This window comes from Ictalurus punctatus, chromosome 2, assembly GCF_001660625.3.
Source record: "Ictalurus punctatus breed USDA103 chromosome 2, Coco_2.0, whole genome shotgun sequence".
Lineage (NCBI taxonomy): Eukaryota > Metazoa > Chordata > Actinopteri > Siluriformes > Ictaluridae > Ictalurus > Ictalurus punctatus.
The window spans coordinates 5,949,422-5,973,246 of NC_030417.2; the positions used below are offsets into that span (position 1 = coordinate 5,949,422).

A 23,825-nucleotide genomic window follows, 5' to 3' on the forward strand; every position below is an offset into this window, starting at 1 on the left:
TGTTAATGCTGCCCTTACTTTCCTGGCTTGTTTTATTTATTTATTTATTTATTTTTATTATTGCTGCTCATGCTGCATCACAGGACACTATAACACACTCAGAGGAAAGTATTATCTGCCCTTTTCCACATACATGAGCTAACAGGTGCCCGGTTATTGGCCAGTGTCACTTGACTGACAGATGAGAGAGAGTAGTCCATCCCTCTCACTTAGGAACCATGGGCAATTTTGCTCTCTATGCTCCTGGTTGTGGATGATGTTTGTGGCGTTGTCGATATTCGAAATTGAGATCTCCCGAGGTCAAATGCTTTATACCTCGTAACCAATCAGGTCGCAAGTTGGTGAAAGTGAAACATTCATGCCAGGGAGTTAATATTAGGAGCGTAATGACCAATGTTCCCTTTAATTTAATTTTGTTCTTGCTGAGCTGAACCTATTCCAATTCAGCAGACCTTTCTGCACTCAGTATATTATTTGAATAAATTTACTAAACTGATTTGCACAAGAGTCTCTTCATTCTTTGGCTCACACAGCTTTCATTTTCAGACTTGCAACTGTGCCATTTAATTTAATGAGCCCTCTGTAAACATGTTCAGATCAAATTTCATCACGTCAAATACTAGATACCATGATGTGTTTTTTTATTTATTTATTTTTTATGGAATACAAAGCACATTGGTAAGTCACTCCGGATAAGGGCTTCTGCTAAATATAAATGTAAAAAAAAAAAAAAAAAAAATTGCAGCTTGTTACAGAGAATGTGCAAACTCCTTCGAGTTTCCCGTAGCAGGAAACGTAAAGGAACAGCTTTACCTCTGACTGGAGACTCCTTCCAAAAATGTTAAATGAAGGTTTTCTTACTGAAAGCGTCACCATATCAACAATTACACACACATTTAAATTTTTAACCCATGCTTTATTATGCATAGATTATGTGTTGTGTCTGCTATACAAGTCACACTGACGTTGTTTCTATAGAAACGTTAACGTATTAGAACAAGCGCGTTAATATAAACAAGTGATTTAGGTAGCAGCCGGCACTATTGCTTTGTTGCCGGTGAGCCTGGAGACTACTATCCCAGGGAACCCGGGGCACAAAGCAGGGGATACCCTGGATGGGGTACCAACCCATCACAGGGGACAATTGCACACACATTCACACAGGAAATGCCAGTCAGCCTACAACGCATGACTTTCTTTGGGGGGAGGAAACCGGAGTATCCGGAGGAAACCCCCAGAGCTCAGGGAGAACATGCAAACTCCACGCACAGAGGGCGGAGATGGGATTCGAAACCCCATCCCGGAGGTGTGACTCAAATATACTAACCAATAAACCAACAACTATTGGCAACAAGACCCAAAATCTATATCTCTGAAAGCTTTGTGACTCTTCAAACACTGTGGCATAAAAATCTACTAAAAAGACAACAATGTTTATCACCAGCACGACCCTGATGCATATTCAGAAGCAGTCTCTGTGTGGAAAAGACTACACTGAATAGAAATAAATGTAATACAATTAAACCCATCAGCAGGTGGCGCACAAGTAATATGGGTACATGTTAAATAAATCACTGTACCAGACATAAGTGATTATTTACACAACCAGGAGTTTGAAAGATGGTCTTTTTAAAGAAGTTTTTAATATTGTCTCGATTTTGAAACACACGTCTGTAACACGTGATCGGAAAGGAGCTGGCCATTGATACATTTGCTGTGTGTTTGCGTTCAATGGACTGACATTAAGATCCTCCAAGCCAGTTTCTTTTATACCTAGCAACCTGAGGATATTTGGGCTTCCTCTGAGGTCTTTGAGTACCGGGCAAAAGACTTAACACTGTTCAATACTGTAACTAAAGTGGACATAAAAAGTCTAAACACCCCCTGTTCAAATAGCAGGTTTTTGTGATGTACAAAAAGGAACCCAAGATCGATCATGTCAGATCTTTAACCTGAATGCGCAAGTGTGCACACCCACTTATAACGGGTCATGTGACTTTGCTCAGAATGAACCAATCACATTTGAGCTCATGGAGTGATTGATAAAGATCAGCTGTTTCTGGAGGATGTTCTTGACATCTTCTCAGTTTCATCTGACTGCTGGAGCCATGGTCCACAAAGAGCTTACAAAGCATGTACAGGATCTCATCATCAAAATGTATCAATCTGGAGAGGGGTATAAAAGAATTTCCAAAACATTAGATGAACCATGAAACACTGTGCAACCCATCATCAACAAATAGAGAAAATGGAGCACCAAGAAGTAACGTCACCAATAACAGGACGTCCCTCCAAAATGGATGAAAGGACAAGAAGAAAACTTATCAGGGAGGCTGCTGAGAGACCTACAGCAACTTTAAATAAAGGAGCTGCAGTTATATCTAGCAAGTACTGCTCCTTCAAACGACAACAGTCCCTCGTATTCTTCATATGTCTGGGCTACAGCACTATAAAACCGGATAAGTTCATTTAACTCAAAAAATTTGAGGAAACTAATTACCTCAAAATTTTTAAGTTGATAAATCAATTTCTTTAAGCCAAATACACTTAAATATAATAAGTTTGAGTTAAATTTTTGTTATATTTAAGTGTGTTTGGCTTAAAGAAATTGATTTATCAACTTAAAAATTTTGAGGTAATTAGTTTCCTCAAATGTTTTGAGTTAAATGAGTTTTACAATGAAGATAGGATGGCTAGACAGAAGCCTTTTCTGACAAAATGAATATAAAAAAAAGTAGAATAAAATCCAAGCACGCCTAAATTTTTTCCAAAACCATGTGGTAAAATGTGTTATGGTCTAAAGAGACCACGATGGAACTTTTTTTTAGGTATAATTCGAAAAGACATTTTGATGCAAAAACAAGACAGCTTATCACCCAAAGAACACCATACCCATGTTGAAGCATGGTGGTGGCAGCATCATGCTCTAGGGCTGCTTCTCTTCGGCTGGAGTCAAGATAGAGAGAGCCACGGATAGCATTATTTTTGGCAGAAAACCTTTCAGACAGCTGAAGATAAATATCACCTTCAATCACGATAACGACATAAAAGAGAAATCCAAATCTGGATTGCGAAGAAGAAGATCATGGTTTTTGGAACGGCCCAGTCAGAGCCCAGATCTAAATCCTATCGAAAGCCTGTGGAATGACTTGAAGAGGGCTGTGCACAGGAAATCCCCTCACGATTTGATAGATTTGGGGCATTTTTGCAAGGGAGAGTGGAATAAAATTGGCAAATTAAGATGTACCAAGTTCTTACCCCAAAAGACTGACTGCTGTTTTACAAGCAAGGTGCTTTAACAAAGTATTAGTAAAGGGCTGTGCACACTTATGCAATTAGGTTATTGTAGGGTTTTTAAACATCATTTTGGTTTGATACAACCCAATCATTTTGGTTGGTAAATTAGTGAATTTAGGTAAGAATTATTGGCAATGACTTTCTCTTCTACCTCTAAGTGTATTATTGTACTTCACTTGTCATTTCAGCTCTGTGAGCTTTGACTTTCAAGGAGTTTTGAAGTCACCAAATGCAAATCAGCTGTGCCATGCACGCACCTAATTTACGGGTGACTGGCATTCATCAGCACACATCAAGGTTGCAAAGGATCCTATCCCAGGAACGCTGGACGTGATGCAGGACCACATCCTGGATGGGACTCCGGTTTATCACCTTCCTTGTGTACATTTGCATCTAGGGGCAAATTTAGAGCAGCTAATCTACCTACCTGCATATTTTATGTGGGAGGAATCCAGAGAATGAAAGGGAACCAACATAGTCACAGTGAGAAATTCCACTCGGAGAGTAAACCAAGCTCAGGGGACCTTGAAATTAATTATGAATTTGTAATATATATATATATATATATATATATATATATATATATATATATATATATATATATTTAGTGTCATTTTTACCTTGGAGATGGTGTTTATGTTTCTTTTTCTCCACAGGGACATAGACAAAAATACGGAAGGTAAATGTCACTTTATTTCTCACAATTGCGACGTTATATCTCACAATTCAGACTTTTTTCCTCGCAAGTTAGATATCCACTTGATGTAATACCCAATATGTGACTAAGTTCAGGTAATAAGTGTGCTCTAGCATCTGGTTTTCTTTGTCTTGACTATTGATGAGTGTTGTTTTTTTATATAGCCTATTTATAAAGACTGGTTAATGCTCTGTCGGTGCATTCTTAGTAACTCACTAAATGTTGAGTGGATGTCTAAATTGCGAGACAAAAACTGGTAACTGTGAGAAATATAAAGTCCGAATTTCGATACGGAAACTCGTAACTGCAAGAAATAAGATTTAAACTCAAAATTGTGAGAAAAAAGTCAGAATTGCGAGATTTAAACTCAAAACTGTGGGAAATAAAGTCAGAATTCTGAGATATTAAACTCGCAATTACATTTTCCCCCCATGAAACGAGTTTCTAAATAAATAAACATCTCATGATCGTGGAAAGGATTCCATCCAACAGTCCATCCTTGGTATAGGCTATGATTTGTCCACTTTCTCTCTCTCTTGCTCTCTCTCTCTCTTCCCCCTCTCTCTTTCCTCTCTCCCTCTCCTCTCTCTCTCCCTCCTCTCTATCTCTCCCCCCTCCCTCTAATCTCTCTCTCCTCTCTCTCTGTCTTTCTCCTCTCTCCCGCTCCTCTCTCTCTCTCTCCCCCTCCCTCTAATCTCTCTCTCACTCTCTCTCTCCCCCTCTCTCTTCTCCTCTCTCTCTCCCTCCTCTCTATCTCTCTCCCCCCTCTCTCTCCCTCTAATCTCTCTCTCCTCTCTCTCCCCCCCTCTCTCTCTCCTCTCTCCCTTTCCTCTCTCTCTCTCCCTCCTCTCTATCCCCCCCCCACCCCCACCCCCCCTCTCAGTGACTCAGGGAGAGGGAGCGCTCAGGGCCGTATAGTACTGGCGGAATGCTCTGAGAGCTGAATTGTGCGCTGTTTAATCACTGGCCGGGGTGAGAAGGTGGAAGAGAAGGTGGAAATGGCTTCTAAAGACCTCGCTGCTCCGTGTTTCCCCAGCGTATCCCGAGAGCTTACAGGTGAGGAAACCAAAAACTAACAATAGATCAGAGGATCCTCTCGTCACATTAGCTTCTTCTGCACGAGCGCCTAGCATCACGGCTTCATGTTGCTCATCAGTACGGTGAGATCAGACGCAGTGGCGTTAACAGGAATGGGGGGACTACTTAGCCGTAGTCAAGGTTTAATAACGCACGCGCGGGGAAATAACGCACGCGCCGATTTGAACTGGATTTGGGATTTAATTCAGCATGCATGGTTCATGGATGTGCACATAAGATTTAATGCACGGTTTTAATCGGAGAGCCTGTGTTTGTGTGTGTGTGTGCGCGCGCCGCGCGCGCGTGTTGGATGCAGGACCACTTACTCCGTTTATTTATCCAGAAGTGCAAGGCAAGGGCTACGATAATAAGGCGCGGCCGGGCTTCCCTGTGTTTCTCTCTCTCTCTCTCTCTCTCTCTCTCTCTCTCTCTCTCTGTGTGTGTGTAGGGGAGGCTCGTTGCGCGTTAATAAACCGTTGTGGCAATTTCACACGTGCGCTTTCCTTCACTATCTCATATGAGCGTACGCGCGTGCTGTTACACTGTTTTTAATTACTCCTAATAGCTGTCGTAATTAACACTGGGACATCCCCTACACCTCACTCTTTTCACATCAGTAGCCCTACAGTATTTCCCCTCTTTCTATATAATTGCACATAACTTGATTTTAAACTCATTGTGTGCTGTTTTTAAAACACGTGAGATGTCAACGTGTACGTCGGACACGTTTTTCCCCACTGATATTGCACGCCGTCACTAAGAGGATGTCAGTGCCAGATGGGTATCCAGACCTCTCCAGCAGATGGTATAAACGAGACGCGAGCCTGCGGCTGATTTCTTTCTAGCCCAGACCGTACTGTACATTCATGCAGCCTATGAGTGACAAGCTGTTATTCTTCACGTCTCGGACGTGTCATCAGCATGACGTGATTGAGAAAGCATATACGTGAAATGCGGTCACCGGATGGAATGAATGAGAACATGAATGTGAAGATTTTCTCCTTGGCTAATTCACACCCATAAGTTAGGTCTCCTCTATCATAAGTCAGCTGGACCAGTGGTTTTCAAAGTGGGGGCCGCGGCCCCTTGGGGGCTGCTAGGGGGCGCCCAGGGGGCCGCAACAATTTGGTGTGAGAAATAAATAATTGTATGTTTTCTCTTTCTCACTCTCAGACAACCACACACACACACACACACACACACACACACACACACACACACACACACACACACACACACAATGAATTCCTAATGTAATGTAAAGATGTAAGATGTCATTATTAATAAAAAAGGGGGATATATTCAGAAGTCTGTATTTTTAATATGTTTTAAAGACATCTTCCAAAAGGGGGGCCTCGGTCAAATTTTAAAGCCGTTTGGGGGGACTTGCCCTGGAAAAGTTTGGGAACCTCTGAGCTAGACTGAAGGATATCACGTGCTTTCTCTGAGACACATGAAGCTGCCAAATGCATTTTTTCAAACTGCTGCTCTTGCAGTGTAACACAATCTGAGGAAAGCAACCCCTATCCCCCCTCTTGCTTTCATGAGCTCACAGACACCCATGATCGACTGATTGCATCTCTATTAACCAATCATGGGTAATAGTACAAATTAGACTGAACTGTAAGTTTTGTGTGTGTTTTTTAAATTATTATTATTAAACAAACATTAGAACTTGATATCTAGTAGTGTTGACAATCCATGTTTGCTTTGCTTTCTCTCAGTGTCGATATTTCATGGAGAAATTGATGTGCTGACATCAGACCCAGGCATGAAAAGTTCTACGTCTGTGGATTGCTGATGCATATCTACTCGATGTGCTTGGTTGCCTCTGTCTATTCATGTTGGTCTGATTGCCAGATGGAGGGAGCACGCAGTAATGTTTTGCTTTGTTTTGTTTTGCTTATTTTCTTTCTTTCTTTTCTTTAACAGAGAGCATCAGGAAGTTTGTCGACAAGTCTACGATCAAGTTCGCTCGTGGTGTCAAGCTTGAAACCAAAAATGGCAAATCCGAAGACAGGATTCTGGTGAGTGCCTGAAAAAAACAAAACCCCATTTTACTCCTACACATTCTATTTCTCATGCAGTATTTAGTCTGCCTGAATCGAACCTTGCTGTGTTGGGTTTGGGCAGGTTTAATATAGCAATTGTACTGGAGGTCAGAACAAAACAACTGCACTCTAGACTGTCTGTGCAACCAACACAGTTCAAGTGAAAAACAAATAGTAGGGTGAAAAAAGAAAAAGAAAAACTCACAATAATCTGGTTACATAAATGTGCACACCACTGAAATCTCTTCAAGTCATTCCACAGGTTATTGATAGGATTTAGTTCTGGGCTCCAAAATGGTGATCCTCTTCTTCTAAATCCAGATTTCGATCTCTCGTTTATGTCGTTATTGTGCTGGAAGGTGAAATTTATCTTTATCTTCTGCTGTCTGACAGAAGCCTGCAGGTTTTGTGCCAAAATAAAGCTATCCGTGATTCCCTCTAGCTTTACTAAAGCTCCAGTCCTGGCTGACGAGGAGCCTGGCCAGTACTTGGATGGGAGACCTCCTGGGGAAAACTAAGGTTGCTGCGGGAAGTGGTATTAATGAGGCCAGCAAGGGGCGCTCACCCTATGGTCTGTGTGGGGTTTAATACCCCAGTATAGTGACGGGGACAGTATACTGTAAAAACAGCACTGTCTTTCAGATGAGACGTTAAACGGAGGTCCTGACTCTCTGTGGTCATTAAAAATCCCGGGATACTTATCATAAAAGAGTAGGGGTATAACCCTGGTGTCCTGGCGGACTTCCACACATTGGCCCTTCTCTATCATGGCCCATGAATAATCCTCATCTCTGAATTGGCTACTTCGTTGTCTCCTCTCCATTAACAGCTGGTGTGTGGTGGGTGTTCTGGCGCAATATGTCCGCTATCGCATCATCCAGATCGATGCTACACAGTAGTGGTAGAGGAAGGAACCCCCCCTTCCCGCCCAAATACTATGTAAAGTGCGTTGAGTGTCTAGAAAAGTGCTATATAAATGTAACTGTGACTAACTCCTTACTTTCATGTTGCTGTAGGTCTCTCAGCAGCCTCCCTGATAAGAGTCCTTCTTGTCTTTTTGTCAATATTGAAAAGCCGCCCTGCTCTTGATGTTCTCCGGTGCCCCATTTTCTCCACTTGTCGATGATGGCTTCACAGTGTTCCATGTAATGTTAAGGAAATTCTTGTGTACTCCTCTCCTGATGGATCGTTTTCAACAGAGAGTTCTAGTACATGTTTTTTTTGTATCATCCTAGTGCAATTACTGTGCGATAATAACATGCATTGCACAGTAATCATGCTAGGGTGATGTTCATAAAAGGTAAACAGTCATTAATATGGCACGTTCACAGTAGATTGTGATATAGATTATTCAATAACAAATTCATGCTCTCACAGCATGTACTGCTGTCTGATTTTCACCCAAACTGCATGTGTGCATCGCACTTCTCAATCGAATTATATAGGTAGCATGGTGATTTTACCTGAAACGAATTCCTGGCTGTGAGACACGGTCCGGTCTGGTGGCTCTTAGTCCGGTCATCAAGGAAAATCCACCATATTGATATTCGAACTTTAATGGCATCCAAGATTTATTTTGAAATGAAATCCTGAGTTGTTGGTCCTACATTACTAACAATTCAGTCTGACCAACTGCTAATAGTGGCGCTAATAGTGTTTAGCTTCATTTCTACCTAAAGAGAACGATGCAGCTGTACTTTAGTAGAACTTTCTCACCTTCTCATGTGTACTCTCTGCTCAAATAGATCAGCTTCTAAAGCTTCTTCCAGAACTTTCATACTAATACTGCGGTTGATGTCGTCGCCATTTCATACGTCGCTAACTAGCTGAAACGAGTGTCTGCCGTAACTCGCTGTAGCAGTGTCGTATAGTTGCATTGCATTATGGAAATCTCACTATGGTTCAGTGTTTGCTAGACTGTGTGTCTCATTAATATGACATTGAACTTGATAAAAAATTCTTGCCAACAGTAAAACCAGACCATCATCGCTTTATGTCTCCTTCCTCCAGGTTTCGGACACACTGAGTGAAAGTTCCCAGCCAGATTTATTCCTTCATTAGAAATGTAGATGCCGTTCATTTGTTTTTTAGCCATGAAACATGGCGCTATGTGAGGTGGTGTGAAATTACTCTGATAATTAGATCTCTCTCTCTCTCTCTCTCTCTCAATTTCTCAACACATACTCACTTACTCGCAGTTTCCTACCCTAGCTGGGTGCATAGTGTGTGTGTGTGTGTGTGTGTGTGTGTGTGTGTATGTGTATGTGTGTTTGTGTGTGTTGGGTTTCTCCCAGCCTGGTAAATGATTCATGGCAATGCAAGAGAGAGAGAGAGAGAGAGAGAGTGTGTGTGTGTGTGTGTGTGTGAGTGAGTGTGTGAGTGTGTGTAAGTGTGTGTGTATCCATCTGCCATTTGTTCTTTGATATGTAGGGCCTTTCATGACTGTTTCAGTCTTCTCACTCTCAGCTCAGACGAATATGTGAAATTCAGCCGTGTGTGTGTGTGTGTTAGAGGAAGAGGAAACAGGAGATATTAAGGTAACCAAGTAAAATTAATCCAAGATGTAGGTGTGTGTGTGTTTGTGTGTGTGCATGTGTGTAAGCACATGTGGGATGTGTATGCTTTTAGACCCAATTCCCCTGTTACCCACTGCAGTGCTATGTTGCCTAATTTTTGGCAGTGACATCAATTTCTCCCCTCATACCCCCCCCTCTCCTCGACCTGCATGCCTCCTCCCCTCTTTTCTCTGCACCCCAATCCCAGAAGTCACTGCAGATTCAGTGACACACATACAGCTGTGGCACGTGCTGATAATATGCACTCTAGTGTAAAACATACAATATCGGTAACATACACGCTTAAAAATACCTTTACTACTCTTGACATAAAAAATAAATAAATAAATCAGAACTCTAAATGCAAATCTCAAAAATGCAAATGTAAAAAAAAATACAGATTTTTATTTAAAGTTAAGACAAATGCGTAGCATCTGGGCTTCCCAGTGGAAAGTAAACACTTTTTGCTCAGTCTGGGAAACATGTAAATATCTTATGTAGCTTCTGAGGGGTAGTACTAAATGGGGGGAAAAACAAGATTTTTAAGCAAAAATAATAACAATTTACAGAGATCATCCTGTTCAAAAGTTTACCCCCCCCCCCCGGCAGTTAATGTTTCCTGTTGCTTTCTTGCGCATCGGTGAATGTGTGCACCTTTTGTAATAGTTGTGTATGAGTCCCTCATTTGTCCTCAGTGTGTCCCTCAATGTGCCGGACCTGGAGGATTTTTCTGAAGAACAGTGGGCAGTTTAACTGCTCAGGACAAACAAGGGACACATGAACAACTATCACAAAATATGAAAACAGTCGTTATCCAGGTAACGGCACACAGTATTAAAGGGGTGATATGATGATTTTAAAAGTTCATTATTTTGTTTCTTGGGTGTAATAGAATAAGTTAACATGATTTAATGTTCAACATTTTGAAATGAAATATGAACACTCCACCCCAGACTCGGGTGCACACCAAACAACCGACCCCAGACAATTCAACAACAATTGAAATGGGTCTAAAATCGCTCCATATGTGCATTATATATGCACTAAATTACAGGTATTGGCATATTATACATGAATCTAAAGTATAAATACAGTATTAACTGGTAGTATATTATTTGATCTTTTCTGTAATATCACTGCACCTAAATGACCTGTAGAGGAACAACAACCCTCCTTTTTTTAAAGACCAATAAGATCAAATCAAAGCACACAGTACAATTCAGATTCAGAGCAAACCATACAAATGTACCCATGCTAGGTGATTATGAATGTCTGCTTTCCTTGGTATCGTTAATACTCAGAGTTGTGCATAATGCACAGCTGCATTCCAGGTTCTGATCTCCTCGAAGAGAGGAAAACCTCCCCAGCTAGTCCCCGGTTCCTTCTATGATTTCCGCATTTCAAAAGACAGAGTGGATGATTTATTTTAAATCTCAAAGAACTTCAAAATCAAAGCTGCCCCAAAATTCATTATTAATGTCACAGAGGAGAAAAAATCCTTCTGGAATGTTCTGGGCGTGATATGTTTGGTAGTCTGTTTGTTTTCTCTCACCCTTTGCTACAGACACAATATTGCAGTGTACATAAAATAGGCAAACTTGATATTCTAAAAGCAGGGTTTTGCACTTTACTGGTATTTTTTTTAACTGGATTGTTATCTTCAATAAAGACAAAACGTATGGCGTTCGACGATCACAATTTCAATCCCGATGACACCACAGCCATCTGTGACCAGGAGCCAAGGGAATAAAATGCTCTCTGGGTGAGAGGGATGGCATTCCCTTTCTCCCCTGTCAATCACAAAGACACTAATTAATCATGGGTGTGTGTGAGCTCGTGTATGCGTGTTACGCTGCCTTGTGAGGAAAATACGGCTGGCTTTATGTGTCACAGAGGAAGCACACGAAAGCCATACGTAGCTGTTGTGCGATAGAAAAGAGCTAGTTGGTGGATGGAAATTGAAAGGTGACATGGGAAATTTGGGAGAAAATGGGGGAAATTACAAAAAAATAAAATTATAATAAAATGAAGAGCTAGTTCACTTGCAGTCAGGATCAGGTTCGTGTTTTAGATTGACAGGTGGACGTAAATGTGACAATAATTTAAAAAAAAGCTAAATTGCGCCAAAACTTTCATGCTGTGCCAAAGAACAGTACACTGACCATCCATCCATTTTCCATACCGCTTATCCTAACCAGAGTGGCGGGGGAGCCTGGAGCTTTTCCCAAGGAATGCAGGGCACCCTGGGCACAATCACACACACACACACACATTCACACACTACGGACGATTTAGAAATGCCAATTAGCCTACAACATGTCTTTGGATTGGGGGAGGAAACTGGAGTACCCGGAGGACACCAACAAAGCACAGAGAGAACATACACGCAGAGCGGAGGCGGGATTTGAACCCCCAATCCCGGAGTTACGAGGGTTCTGGGGTAATTAATCATACTGGTACACATTTACATTAGGATTAGCACTGCAATTCAAAGACGTGCCTAAATTCTACTGTTAGTCTGAGATATACTGTATTCTTGTTATTTTTCAGTTGGGGTAATTAAAAAAAGGCAGGTGAATCATCCAGTGTCTCATACTACTCTGAGGAATTGTGTTTGTTGTTAAGATTGAGTATTCTAGGCTTGCTGTTTATATAATCCTGAGATATTTGATACTCGACCAAGAAAAAAACGGGAAAAAAACAACAAAAACAGATGGCCCTGAAAAAGCATGCTTGCAAGCTGTAAATATTTTTAATTTGTTGCAGTGCTTCAAATGCATATGTTTTACCAGGCCCCATGACCAATGAGGTCATCGAATTATTCAATTCAGTATTTATTTGTATAGAGATTTTTAACAATAGATAGATATTGCCAATTAGTATTCTTAGCCTATCCTATCCTAGCCTATCCTATCCCACTGCATATCCTCTAAAATCACTGCAGTAGAAGAATCTGTATGGGTTTTTACAGTTCATTGATTTATCCCTGGGTAAGAAATGTCTCCCCAATTTTTTGACCAGACAAAAAAAGTCAACAAAAACACACTTTGTTTGTTAATAGCGGGAGTTAAAAGAGCCAATATTAGCAGATTAACTAAAATGACTCATCTAATATGATTCACATCTGATTCATTAGTAGAAAAAACAGCCAGCAGGGCCAGAATGTTAGTGCTGTTTTGTTGTTTTCCCTATATTATTCGCTGATACTGTATGTCTCAAAGTATGAAAGAGCTCCAGGATCAAGATCGGAGAGACAATGCTGCTTTTTACACAAAGTGCCAGGGATAATTAAATAAACTAAAGGATTGTAGAGCCTGTCTTTCTAATCATTCAAATTAGTACAGACAGGTTTCCTGTTGTGCGGCGCTCGTGAAGCTGTTGCCAGTGTCTGCTAGGGGCACTTGCCTTGCAGCCTTCGCTTCTGCATGTTGAAGGCTTTGATAAGTTCTTCTTGTTAGTACACCCACAAAGAAACATCCAACAAGGAATACAGCTTCTAAATAAGCAAAACAGAATCCTGTGTCCATTTTGTTTGTTTGCCTCAACGAATACAGTTTTCCGAAACTATTGGAACGGCAAGGTCAATTCATTTGTTTGTGCTATACACCAAAGACGTTTGGGTTTGAGATCAAAAGATGGATTTGAGACGAGAGTTTAGGATTTCCGCTTTTATTTCCTTGCGTTTAAATCCAGATGTCTTAAACAACATAAAACAGAACGTTTTTATATGAAAAGTATATGAACAGATCAGTCGTGAAGTACATTGAAGTAAATGACACTTAATATTTGGTTGCATATCCCTTGCTTGCAATAACTTTATCAAGTCTGTGACTCATTGACATCACAAAACTGTTGGTTTCTTCTTTTGTGATGCTTTTCCAGCCTTTTTCCTGGGGGGGGTGTTCACCCTTCAGTCAGGAGGTGAAATGCTGCTCAACTGGGTTAAGGTCTGGTGATTGACTTGGCCAATCCAAAACTTTCCACTTTCCCCCCTGATAAAGTCCTTTGTTGAGTTGGAAGTGTGTTTTGGATTATTATCTTGCTGCATGATAAAATCCCTCCCGATTAATTTGGATGCATTTCTCTGTAAATTGGCAAACACAATGTTCCTGTAGACCTCTGAATTCATTCTGCTGCTACCATCATGAGTTCCATCATCAGTAAAGATTAGTGAGAATGTTCCAGAAGCAGCCTTGACACTACCTCCACCATGTTTCACAGATGAGCTTCTATGTTTTGGATCATCTTTGTTCCAGAACTTTCGTGGCATTTGGTGTCTGTTGCCCAGTGCACCAGTTTCTTTCTTTTTCAGGACATTCCAAATTGTTGTATTGGCTATGCCCAGTGTTTGTGCGATGCCTCTGATTGATTTTCCTTCATTTCTCAGCTTCAAAATGACTACTTTTCTCCCACAGACAGCTCTCTGATCTTCATGTTGGCTTAACCTTTTTAACAAAAGCATTCTTGACAGGCGAAACTGAAGGCAAAAAGCAAGAGTAGATCAGAGATATTTATTGTTTAAACAAGAAGCACCTGTCAGTCCCAGGCTCCAATATTTTTGCTGACCTACAAATTGGGTGGTCTGATACAAAATGTGCTATGTTCTATGTCATTCATAGTATAGTAGTTTCAGAATGGACTGTATACTTTCTAAGTTAGGGCTTTTCTTCCGTAGGGTTCACAATAGAGGATATGCAAATGGTTAATTTAGCAAGAATTAGCAAGGTGTGATTTACTGAACATGAAAGTCACTTCATGAGCAAATAATATGACAAAAGGGCAGGTATTAAATTTGTTTTGATACTCTGAAACTCTGAAAAGTTTCTTGAGTGGCTTAATATCTCCAAGTAATGACATTTCTTGCAATTACAGAAGTGTATAACTGTGGTCAAATGGATTTCAGATTAGATATTCTCCACATTATTGCACTTACGATGGCATAAGTGTTAAAAGAGCACACTAAACACTTTCATATGAAAATAGAAAATCATAATTCTTATTTATCTTATTATTTTTGATTTAATAAATGGTTTCATTTTTCCTTCAAGTGGTGGAAACTGGATTTGTCTGAGTTATTAAGAACAATTAGCATCTACAAAAACTAGAAATGGTATTATTCTTCTTTGAATAAAATGCAATTAAGACAGTTGTCCACGTAAAACGGTCAGTGTATAAGCCTGGCCTCACAAATTCATTAGATTTATTTGGAATCTTAGTAAATATTAAGTTTGCGCAATAGCAGTAATGTGCCACAGCTTTCTTAAGAGGACCTGGAGGAACTGAATATGGAAGTTCTGACATGGAGAATGCAGAAAGGCAGGAAGAAAATCTTTCCATTTTAGAGTCACTGGGCAATATTATATGATAGATGATGCTGTTGAGCAACAGAGCAGAACGACAGCACGCTGCACACTCTGATTGTCAGACTGCGACAAACCTAGCGGACACAACTGCAGTTTAAAGCTCAAGAAGCAGAGTTTATTGGAACAACAGAAGACAGTCCAAAATGGCAAGGGGAAAAAAGTAATTGTAAATGGAGGGAAAAAAAGGTCAAAGACATACAATCAATAAAGAGGACAATAGTGTCAGGAGAATCAACCAGAACAAATAAAAGCAAACTGGAAAAAAAAAAAGCAAAATCGACAGGCAGATGACAAAGTCTTGGAAATTTAGGCATGAGACACAAGCAAGACTTAGCAAAGATTCTGACTGAAATTAGTAAATATACTGCATACAGAAGCTAATGAGCTATACTGTAGGTGAGTGTGGTTAGTAAGTTGATAAACTTTACCAGGGGTGACTGGTGGAGATCGGCGAGTGGGTGTGGCTGGAAGCTGGAGGTTCATGAGCAATGGAGTACTTTATTGTATTATAGAGTTAATTATAAATGGAATTTTTATTAAATAATGAGTCTTTATTAGTCACATATACATTACAGCACAATGAAATTCTTTTTTTTTTTGTATAGCCCAGCATGCTAGGAGGTTGGGGTCAGAGCACAGGGTCAGCCATGATACAGCACAGAGGGTTAAGGACCTCGCTCAAGGGCCCAACAGTGGCAGCTTGGCAGCGCTGGGGCTTAAACCCCTGACTTTACGATCAGTAAGCCAGGCCAGAGCCTGGCAGTGCTGGGGCTTGAATCCGTGAGTTTACGATCAGTAATCCAGAGCCTGGCAGTGCTGGGGCTTGAATCCCTAATCTTACGATCAGCAACCCAGAGCCTGGCAGTGCTGGGGCTTGAATCCCTAACCTTACGATCAGTAACCCAGAGCCTGGCAGTGCTGGGGCTTGAATCCCTGACCTTACGATCAGTAACCCAGAGCCTGGCAGTACTGGGGCTTGAATCCCTGACCTTACGATCAGTAATCCAGAGCCTGGCAGAGCTGGGGCTTGAATCCCTGACCTTACGATCAGTAATCCAGAGCCTGGCAGTGCTGGGGCTTGAATTCCTGACCTTACGATCAGTAATCCAGAGCCTGGCAGTGCTAGGGCTTGAATCCCTGACCTTTCATTTAGTACTCCAGAACCTGGCAGTGCTGGGGCTTGAATCCCTGACCTTACGGTCAGTAATCCAGAGCCTGGCAGTGCTAGGGCTTGAATCCCTGACCTTACGTTTAGTACTCCAGAGCCTGGCAGTGCTGGGGCTTGAATCCCTGACTTTACGATCAGTAACCTAGAGCCTGGCAGTGCTGGGGCTTGAATCCCTGACCTTACGATCAGTAATCCAGAGCCTGGCAGTGCTGGGGCTTGAACCCCTGATCTTACGATCAGCAACCCAGAGCCTGGCAGTGCTGGGGCTTGAATCCCTGACCTTACGATCAGTAATCCACAGCCTGGCAGTGCTAGGGCTTGAATCCCTGACCTTACGTTTAGTACTCCAGAGCCTGGCAGTGCTGGGGCTTGAATCCCTGACCTTACGGTCAGTAACCCAGAGCCTGGCAGTGCTGGGGCTTGAATCCCTGACCTTACGATCAGTACTCCAGAGCCTGGCAGTGCTGGGGCTTGAATCCCTGACCTTACGGTCAGTAACCCAGAGCCTGGCAGTGCTGGGGCTTGAATCCCTGACCTTATGATCAGTAATCCACAGCCTGGCAGTGCTAGGGCTTGAATCCCTGACCTTACGTTTAGTACTCCAGAGCCTGGCAGTGCTGGGGCTTGAATCCCTGACCTTACGGTCAGTACTCCAGAGCCTGGCAGTGCTAGGGCTTGAATCCCTGACCTTACGTTTAGTACTCCAGAGCCTGGCAGTGCTGGAGCTTGAATCCCTGACCTTACGGTCAGTAACCCAGAGCCTGGCAGTGCTGGGGCTTGAATCCCTGACCTTACGATCAGTAATCCAGAGCCTGGCAGTGCTAGGGCCTGAATCCCTGACCTTACGTTTAGTACTCCAGAGCCTGGCAGTGCTGGGGCTTGAATCCCTGACCTTACGGTCAGTAACCCAGAGCCTGGCAGTGCTGGGGCTTGAATCCCTGACCTTACGATCAGTACTCCAGAGCCTGGCAGTGCTGGGGCTTGAATCCCTGACCTTACGGTCAGTAACCCAGAGCCTGGCAGTGCTGGGGCTTGAATCCCTGACCTTACGATCAGTAACCCAGAGCCTGGCAGTGCTGGGGCTTGAATCCCTGACCTCACGATCAGTATTCCAGAGCCTGTAGAGCCTCCAGAGTACTTTTTAGGCAGTAATCTACACACAATATCCCATAATGACAAAGTGCAAACAAGTTTTAGAAATGTTAGCAAATTAAATAAAAAATCACCAACAGAAATCTCTTAATTGGAAAGTATTCAGGTCCCTGGCTTAGGCACTCAAAATCTAGTTCAGGTACATGCTGTTTGCTTTGACTTTCTTGAGGTGTCAACTGGACTTGAGTTTACCTGTGGCAACTGATTGTACATGATTTAGAACAGCCTTATACACACCAGAATTCACAGTGCTCGTCATGCTGCCATGAAGCTCAAGACCTCCACAGACCGCTGGTTAAAATTCTAAAGCTTTGAATGTTCCCAGAAGCACGGTCAGCTCCATCATTGTGAAATGGAAGAAGTTTAGAAGCATGAGGACTCTTCTTAAAACTGGCCGTCTGGCCAAACTCAGTAACTGGACTAGAAGCGCCTTGGTCAAGGAGGTGTGCAAGAGCCCAATATGGTCACTCTGGGAAAGATGGGAAAGCCTGCTGGAAGGACAACCATCTTAGAAATACTCCACCATTTGGGCGTTAATGGTAGAATGGCTAAATGGAAGCCACTCTGGAGTAAAGGGCATATGGCAGGCAAAGGACTCTAAGGGCATCCATCCATCCATCCATCCATCCATTTTCTGTACCGGTTATCCTACACAGGGTCATGGGGAACCTGGAGCCTATCCCAGGGGACTTTGGACACAAGGCAGGGACAACCTGGATGGGTGCCAACCCATTGCAGGGCACATTTGCATACACACTCACATATCTAATCACACACTATGGACAATTTAATGTTGCCAATCAGCCTACAGTGCATGTCTGAAACATTTCTATGGTCTGATGAGATAAAAATTGAACTCTTTGGGCTGAATCTGAATCTGAAGATGTCAATTCACAGACGCTCGCCATGAAGCTTGAAGAAGATCAGCCAAGAAGCACTGGGGAAACTGCTCAAATCCAATTGTGAAAAGCTTGTAAAAAAAATTATCCAAGAAAACTTGGAGGTAATTGTTGCCAAAGGTGCATCTACAAAGTGCTGAATAAAGGGTCTGAATGATTATCTAAATGAGAGGGTTTGTCAATATGTGTTATTTTGTGTAAAGTCAATTTAATCCATTTTAATTTACGTTATTTCTGTGGGTGTAAATGCCGTATCAATGAGAGATCTCAGTGGAGAATGGCTAGACTTGTTTGAGCTCACAAAGAAGCAACAATAAGTAAAAAAAAACACTCTTTAAACCAATAAATATTTCAGAATGCACAGAACATGAGGTGGACAGTCCAGAACTGCTGAAGACCACATCCTGTTTCTGGTCCACTTCTGTTTCTCCATTGTATTTCCTGTATCTGGATGAGTTTATTCAATGGTCTACAGCACAACTGGCAGTTTTTATTATTGCATAAATATACAGGTGTTCCTAATAAAGTGGGCCAGGTTCCTGGAAAGGATGAAACAAGCTGCAACATATGAAGTGTCATCTGTACTATTTTGCAATGAATTAAAGATGCCCCTAGGCTTCAAAACACCAATTGAAGAAGTCTTATAAGATCCAGTAGACAGTTGTACCACCCAAGCGTATTGTAATTTCTTTCTAATCAGCAGGGAATCATTCTAATCGCGTCCTAAAGGCTGCTTTGAGAAGAAGTCAGGGTGATATTTATGTTCATTTGAGCAGTGCAAGAGCTTTTTGTAAGAACTTGTGCATTCCCCAGATCTTAAATGTTTTTTTTTAGTCATTTCTGTGATGTGTATTCTTGTTGTTGGGAAGAGCGTTTTCTCAATGCACTTGGCATGAAACTCTGAAGATGCCATTTCTTAAAGGCAGATTCGTTACTCCTTAGGCTATGCACTACTGGGATGATGGTTAATATCTGCCAAACAGCCACAACATTAAAATCACTGACAGGTGATGTGAATAAGATTGATGATCTCGTTACAGTGGTACGTGTCAAGGGGTGGGATATATTAGGCAGGAAGTGAACAGCCAGGTGTCAGAGTTAATGTGTTGGAAGCAGGAAAAATGGGAAAGCGTAAGGATCTGAGCGACTTTGACAAGGGCCAAATTGTAATGGCTAGACAACTGGGCCAGAGCGTCTCCAAAGCGGGGTGTTGAGTGTAAATTATTATTTTGTTTAAAGATCCTATTGTTTTCATTTAGTACGGTTTCCCAAAAGACAAAATAATAATAATTTACACCTGTTCAAAAGTTTACACCCCCTGGCTCTTAACGTATCATGTTGCCATCTTGAGCATCAGTGAACGTCTGCACCTTTTGTAATAGTCGTGTACGAGTCCCTCAGTTGTCTTCAGTGTGAAAAGACGGATCTGAACATCATATAGTGAACTGTTGGAAAAGGCTCAAATATGCAGAAGATGCTGGAAAAACAAAGAATGTGCAGGACCTGGAGGATTTTTCTGAAGAACAGTGGGCAGTTTAACTGCTCAGGACAGACAAGGGACTCGTGAACAACTATCCACAACACAAAAAAAGTCTCGTGGACTATATATAAAAATCAGTTATGTGATATAGCATATTCGGGGAAGTATTAAATGCAAAAGAAAATGCAATATTTATATCTTTTTTTTATTATTATTTAATTATTAACATTTTGCAGATTCTGCAAGGCGTATGTAAACTTATGACCTCAACTGTATTTCTGCAAACTAAAATCCAATAAGAGAGTTTCCTAAATGATTTATGGGACAATTTTCTTCCCCCCTCTTAGCCAGTTACTAGTCACATTTACAGCGCATGTACAGTATACATTTCAGCTATGTTTATATAAATGCAAGTGCATGGAACAGAAATATACAGTATAACTACACAAGAAGAAGTGTCATATATCGTTACTCAGTTTTTTTTTTTTTTTTTTACCACAGCGCTGTTGAATTCTCGAGCCTGATTGGTCATAAGGTGATCATTAAAAAAAAGTTATATTAATATGCTAGTTCTACTATATTTTCATTTCTATAGGAACAGCCCATTCACAGGGACTTGTATGGCTAATTGCACAAGTATAAAATATTTTGAAAGGCAAATTGAACTATTTCTCATTATTAGAAAGTTTTTAAACAAATATAAGATTATTAAACCTTTACCTAGATATTTAATAAAAAATCAGAAAAAGGATGATGCCATACTTTTAAAAAAGCAATCACAAGATTATATGTATATTATACAATTATTATTATTTTTGCATTTTTTTTTTCTGTAAGGATAATCTTTTTACTTCTCATTGGTAACATATTTGTAGCAAGAGTATATTTTTATCCATTTTTTAAATTAATAATAAATAAGCTTCTTTTTTCCCCTGCAGAAAAATGTATAGCTTCATATGTCATTGTTGTTTTGGGGTTTGTTTGTTTTTTAATTAATGAAGCATTATCACTGCTTCATAGAGAACATTCTTCTGTACATGAAAAGCTTAGTGCATGATTTATTCACAACCATTCGTTGAATTCCAATTAGCAGGTTCTTGAGCAGTTGGTTGCCTGCTATTCTGTTATGGTGACAGAAGTATTGGACAGCACGAGAGCACACACAGCGGCCAAGGAGAAAGCTCCGCCATCTTATAACCGACACAAGCCTCTGTTCTCAGTACCATGCCTTTAATCTCGAAGGTCTAAGAATATTCTGTGCACGATGATCTGTGCAAATGATGCTGACAGAAAACAGGCCGTCTCAGCTTTAGTGCCTCTTTTTTCGCCAAATCAAAATGGATGCACAGAGCGAATCATGCCCAATGCCAACATAAATATTACGGAAACACTGACAGGCCATTTCGTATATTTTCACTGTGCCAGATTTATTCACAAAGATGACCAGATTTGAACGGATAAAGCCAAGGCTTTTGGATGATTCTAGCTCAGCAGAGGTCTGAATAATTGTGGCACTCAGCACAGATGAAAAAATAAAAAAGGATCCAAAATCAATATAGAGAAAAACCAGTGAGAATCACTAATGGTTTCTAGGGCAACCTGTAGATACATTGTGTGTGTGTGTTTGAGTGTTTGTGTGTGTGTGTGTGTGTGTGTGTGTGTGTGTGTGTGTGTGTGTGGGCATCATATGGCTGTATGCATTGTATCTATACACGAATATAGGTAAGAACTAAACCACAAGTTAAATGAATATCACATTGTGCTTTTTATCCATTAACAGTTACAATAAACCTTCTGGGACGTCCAGAAAAGACAAGTTAGTTCCTGTTCTCACTGACATTGTTTCCTCATTTCTTAGCATCTCTTCAAGTTAATAAGACAAAAAAAAAAAAATGAAATGCTCAGAAACTTACTAAGCCTTGTCACGAAGTACTGACACTGCAGAAGCCGTGTAAAAACTTTGAATAGATGTATTCTTACAGAAAACAATTACATTTTGGTTTGTTAAATAACAGTAAATCTATTGATAGTGGGCCTTTAAGCGAGCATCCGTCATACAAGAAACGAATGAAGGCATGAGGACGAGCACATTAATATAAACCTGTGATTTGAATTAGAGTCAACATTAATGGAAGTGCAGCTGGTATAGGAAACGAATCAGCACCTTCGGAAACATCAGAGTCGAGCGTTTGTTTGAAATATATGGCCTAACTAAGCTGACCTCTCGCTTTCCTTGTGCGTCTTGTCTTATTTCAGGTCATCACCACATGGAGACTGTATCTTATGGCGTCAAAGGTGCCAACTAAGGTTAGTTTTGCTAGACATTCATTTTGGTTGCACAGAGCCTGGTTTGGGTTTATACAACCGACACAACAATGATAAAATTCTGCATTTCAGGTGGAGACCACGTTTAATTTCCTGGAAATCCGAGCCATGAACACGCACCCGGAGATGCAAGTGAGTCAACCTGTGGTCACTGCTCAGATTTTATATAATTAATCATACTGCTGTTATTTTGCCTCCACAAGTGGTATATTAACTGTGCTGTTCTGAAATTGACTCACGCGTACATAATCGAATGGCAGACCAGATAATCTAGTAAGCAGTCACAGTAAGCAGAAAAGTACCTCAGAACCTGTTGAACAAGTCGCTAACGCTTTTTTTTTTTTTTAAACAAAATATTTTCTTAGAAATCTGACTCTAATTTAAATATTAGGGGTCAGGATGTCAGAATTTACCTTTCTATAGTACGTCTGTCAGATATTCTCTGTGGTTTTCTATTATTAACTGTATAATGAATTTAACTACACTCGTTTTTTTTTAATGTGTTTTCATTGAAGCAACGAATTTTCTAGTCAGTCCAAGCCCTAATCATGACGTGAATTTATGACCAGGGGATTTAATTGTCCAGTCCCTCTAGGATTTTGTGATTTTGTGATCACGGAAATGAACGCGAAAGCAAGCAAACGCCGCAATTTTCAGAGGCTCTTGCAATTGTTTTAAATTACTTCCGATTTTCTGCCGATTTGCACCATGGCATCATCACATCATGCGCATTCAGCCAAAGCCCCCTTTTGATTCACGTGTGTCGAACATGAGTACAGCTAAAAGGTCTTATAAACATCACTGCAAAAGACAGTTCAAGTAGTTTTCTGCAAAAAATAGCACAAAAATTTGGAGAAAAAAAAAGGCAGCAGCAAAATCAAGCATTTTTGGCTGCAACAATCCCAACAAAACTCCGAAATCCTGTCCGGACTAGTCATCAGTTGATGGACCGCAGTTCATTTTTCACTGGATTCAACCGAGCACTCTGTCTGGAATAGTTTTTCTTCAATAGCTTACTTCCTGTTTCTCAAACAGAGATGCAACTTAGACCTTCGTGTTCAGAAACGCAAGTCCCGTTTCCTGGCTATCTAAGATCTTTTGCCGTGCATCTGCTCGGGATTCTGGTTCGCACGATAGCTCAGTTACAAGCGGTTGAATGTTTTCAGGATTTACGTGGAATTATCATCGGAACCAGCAGATGAGCATCGGAATGAATCCAAACAGGACTGAGGTCATAGCAAGGTCAAATGTCTGAAATAAAACTGGTTTAAACATTATAAAGAGGTTGTTGCGTATAATCACATACAGACATTTATGTATAAATGAATTAGCTAAAGGTGGCTAAATTCACTAACATTGTTTAATATTTATAAATAAATTGGTGGCAAAACCAGAATGTCTACGTTACAGAATGTTACGTTACAGGTGCATCAAAACAAGGACTAGTAGATTTAGGAATAGTTTCTTCCCGAAAGCTATTACCATGTTAAACAAACACATGTACTGAGTCCACAGCATATGTATATAGTGTCTCAAAACTGTGCATTTCATAGTACCTCCCCCATCCACCCCAATATCTATCTTGCATATCTATCTTGCATATCTTGTATATCTTGTTTATTTATTTTGTTTATTTATCTTGTTTATTTATCTGTGTATTATCTGTTTATTCTTCTTGTTTATTGAATGTACATGTTTGCTCGGAACAAAAAGGAGTGGCTCTTAATTTCATTGTACATATGTATAGTGACAATAAAAGGC

General features: G+C 40.8%; 1 protein-coding gene across 3 annotated transcripts in view; it reads left to right on the forward strand.

Moving 5' to 3' along the window:
- The first annotated feature begins 4,884 nt into the window (after nt 1-4,884).
- The window catches only part of LOC108275256 (capping protein, Arp2/3 and myosin-I linker protein 3), a 61,511-nt gene continuing 42,570 nt past the window's right edge, over nt 4,885-23,825 (forward strand). For all 3 annotated transcript variants that reach the window (XM_053687083.1, XM_053687084.1, XM_053687082.1), the window contains exons 1-4: nt 4,885-5,050; nt 7,004-7,098; nt 21,996-22,046; nt 22,137-22,196. In XM_053687083.1, the coding sequence (XP_053543058.1) occupies nt 4,993-5,050; nt 7,004-7,098; nt 21,996-22,046; nt 22,137-22,196 (264 nt within the window). In that variant the 5' untranslated portion in view covers nt 4,885-4,992. The remainder of the gene's footprint in view (nt 5,051-7,003; nt 7,099-21,995; nt 22,047-22,136; nt 22,197-23,825) is intronic.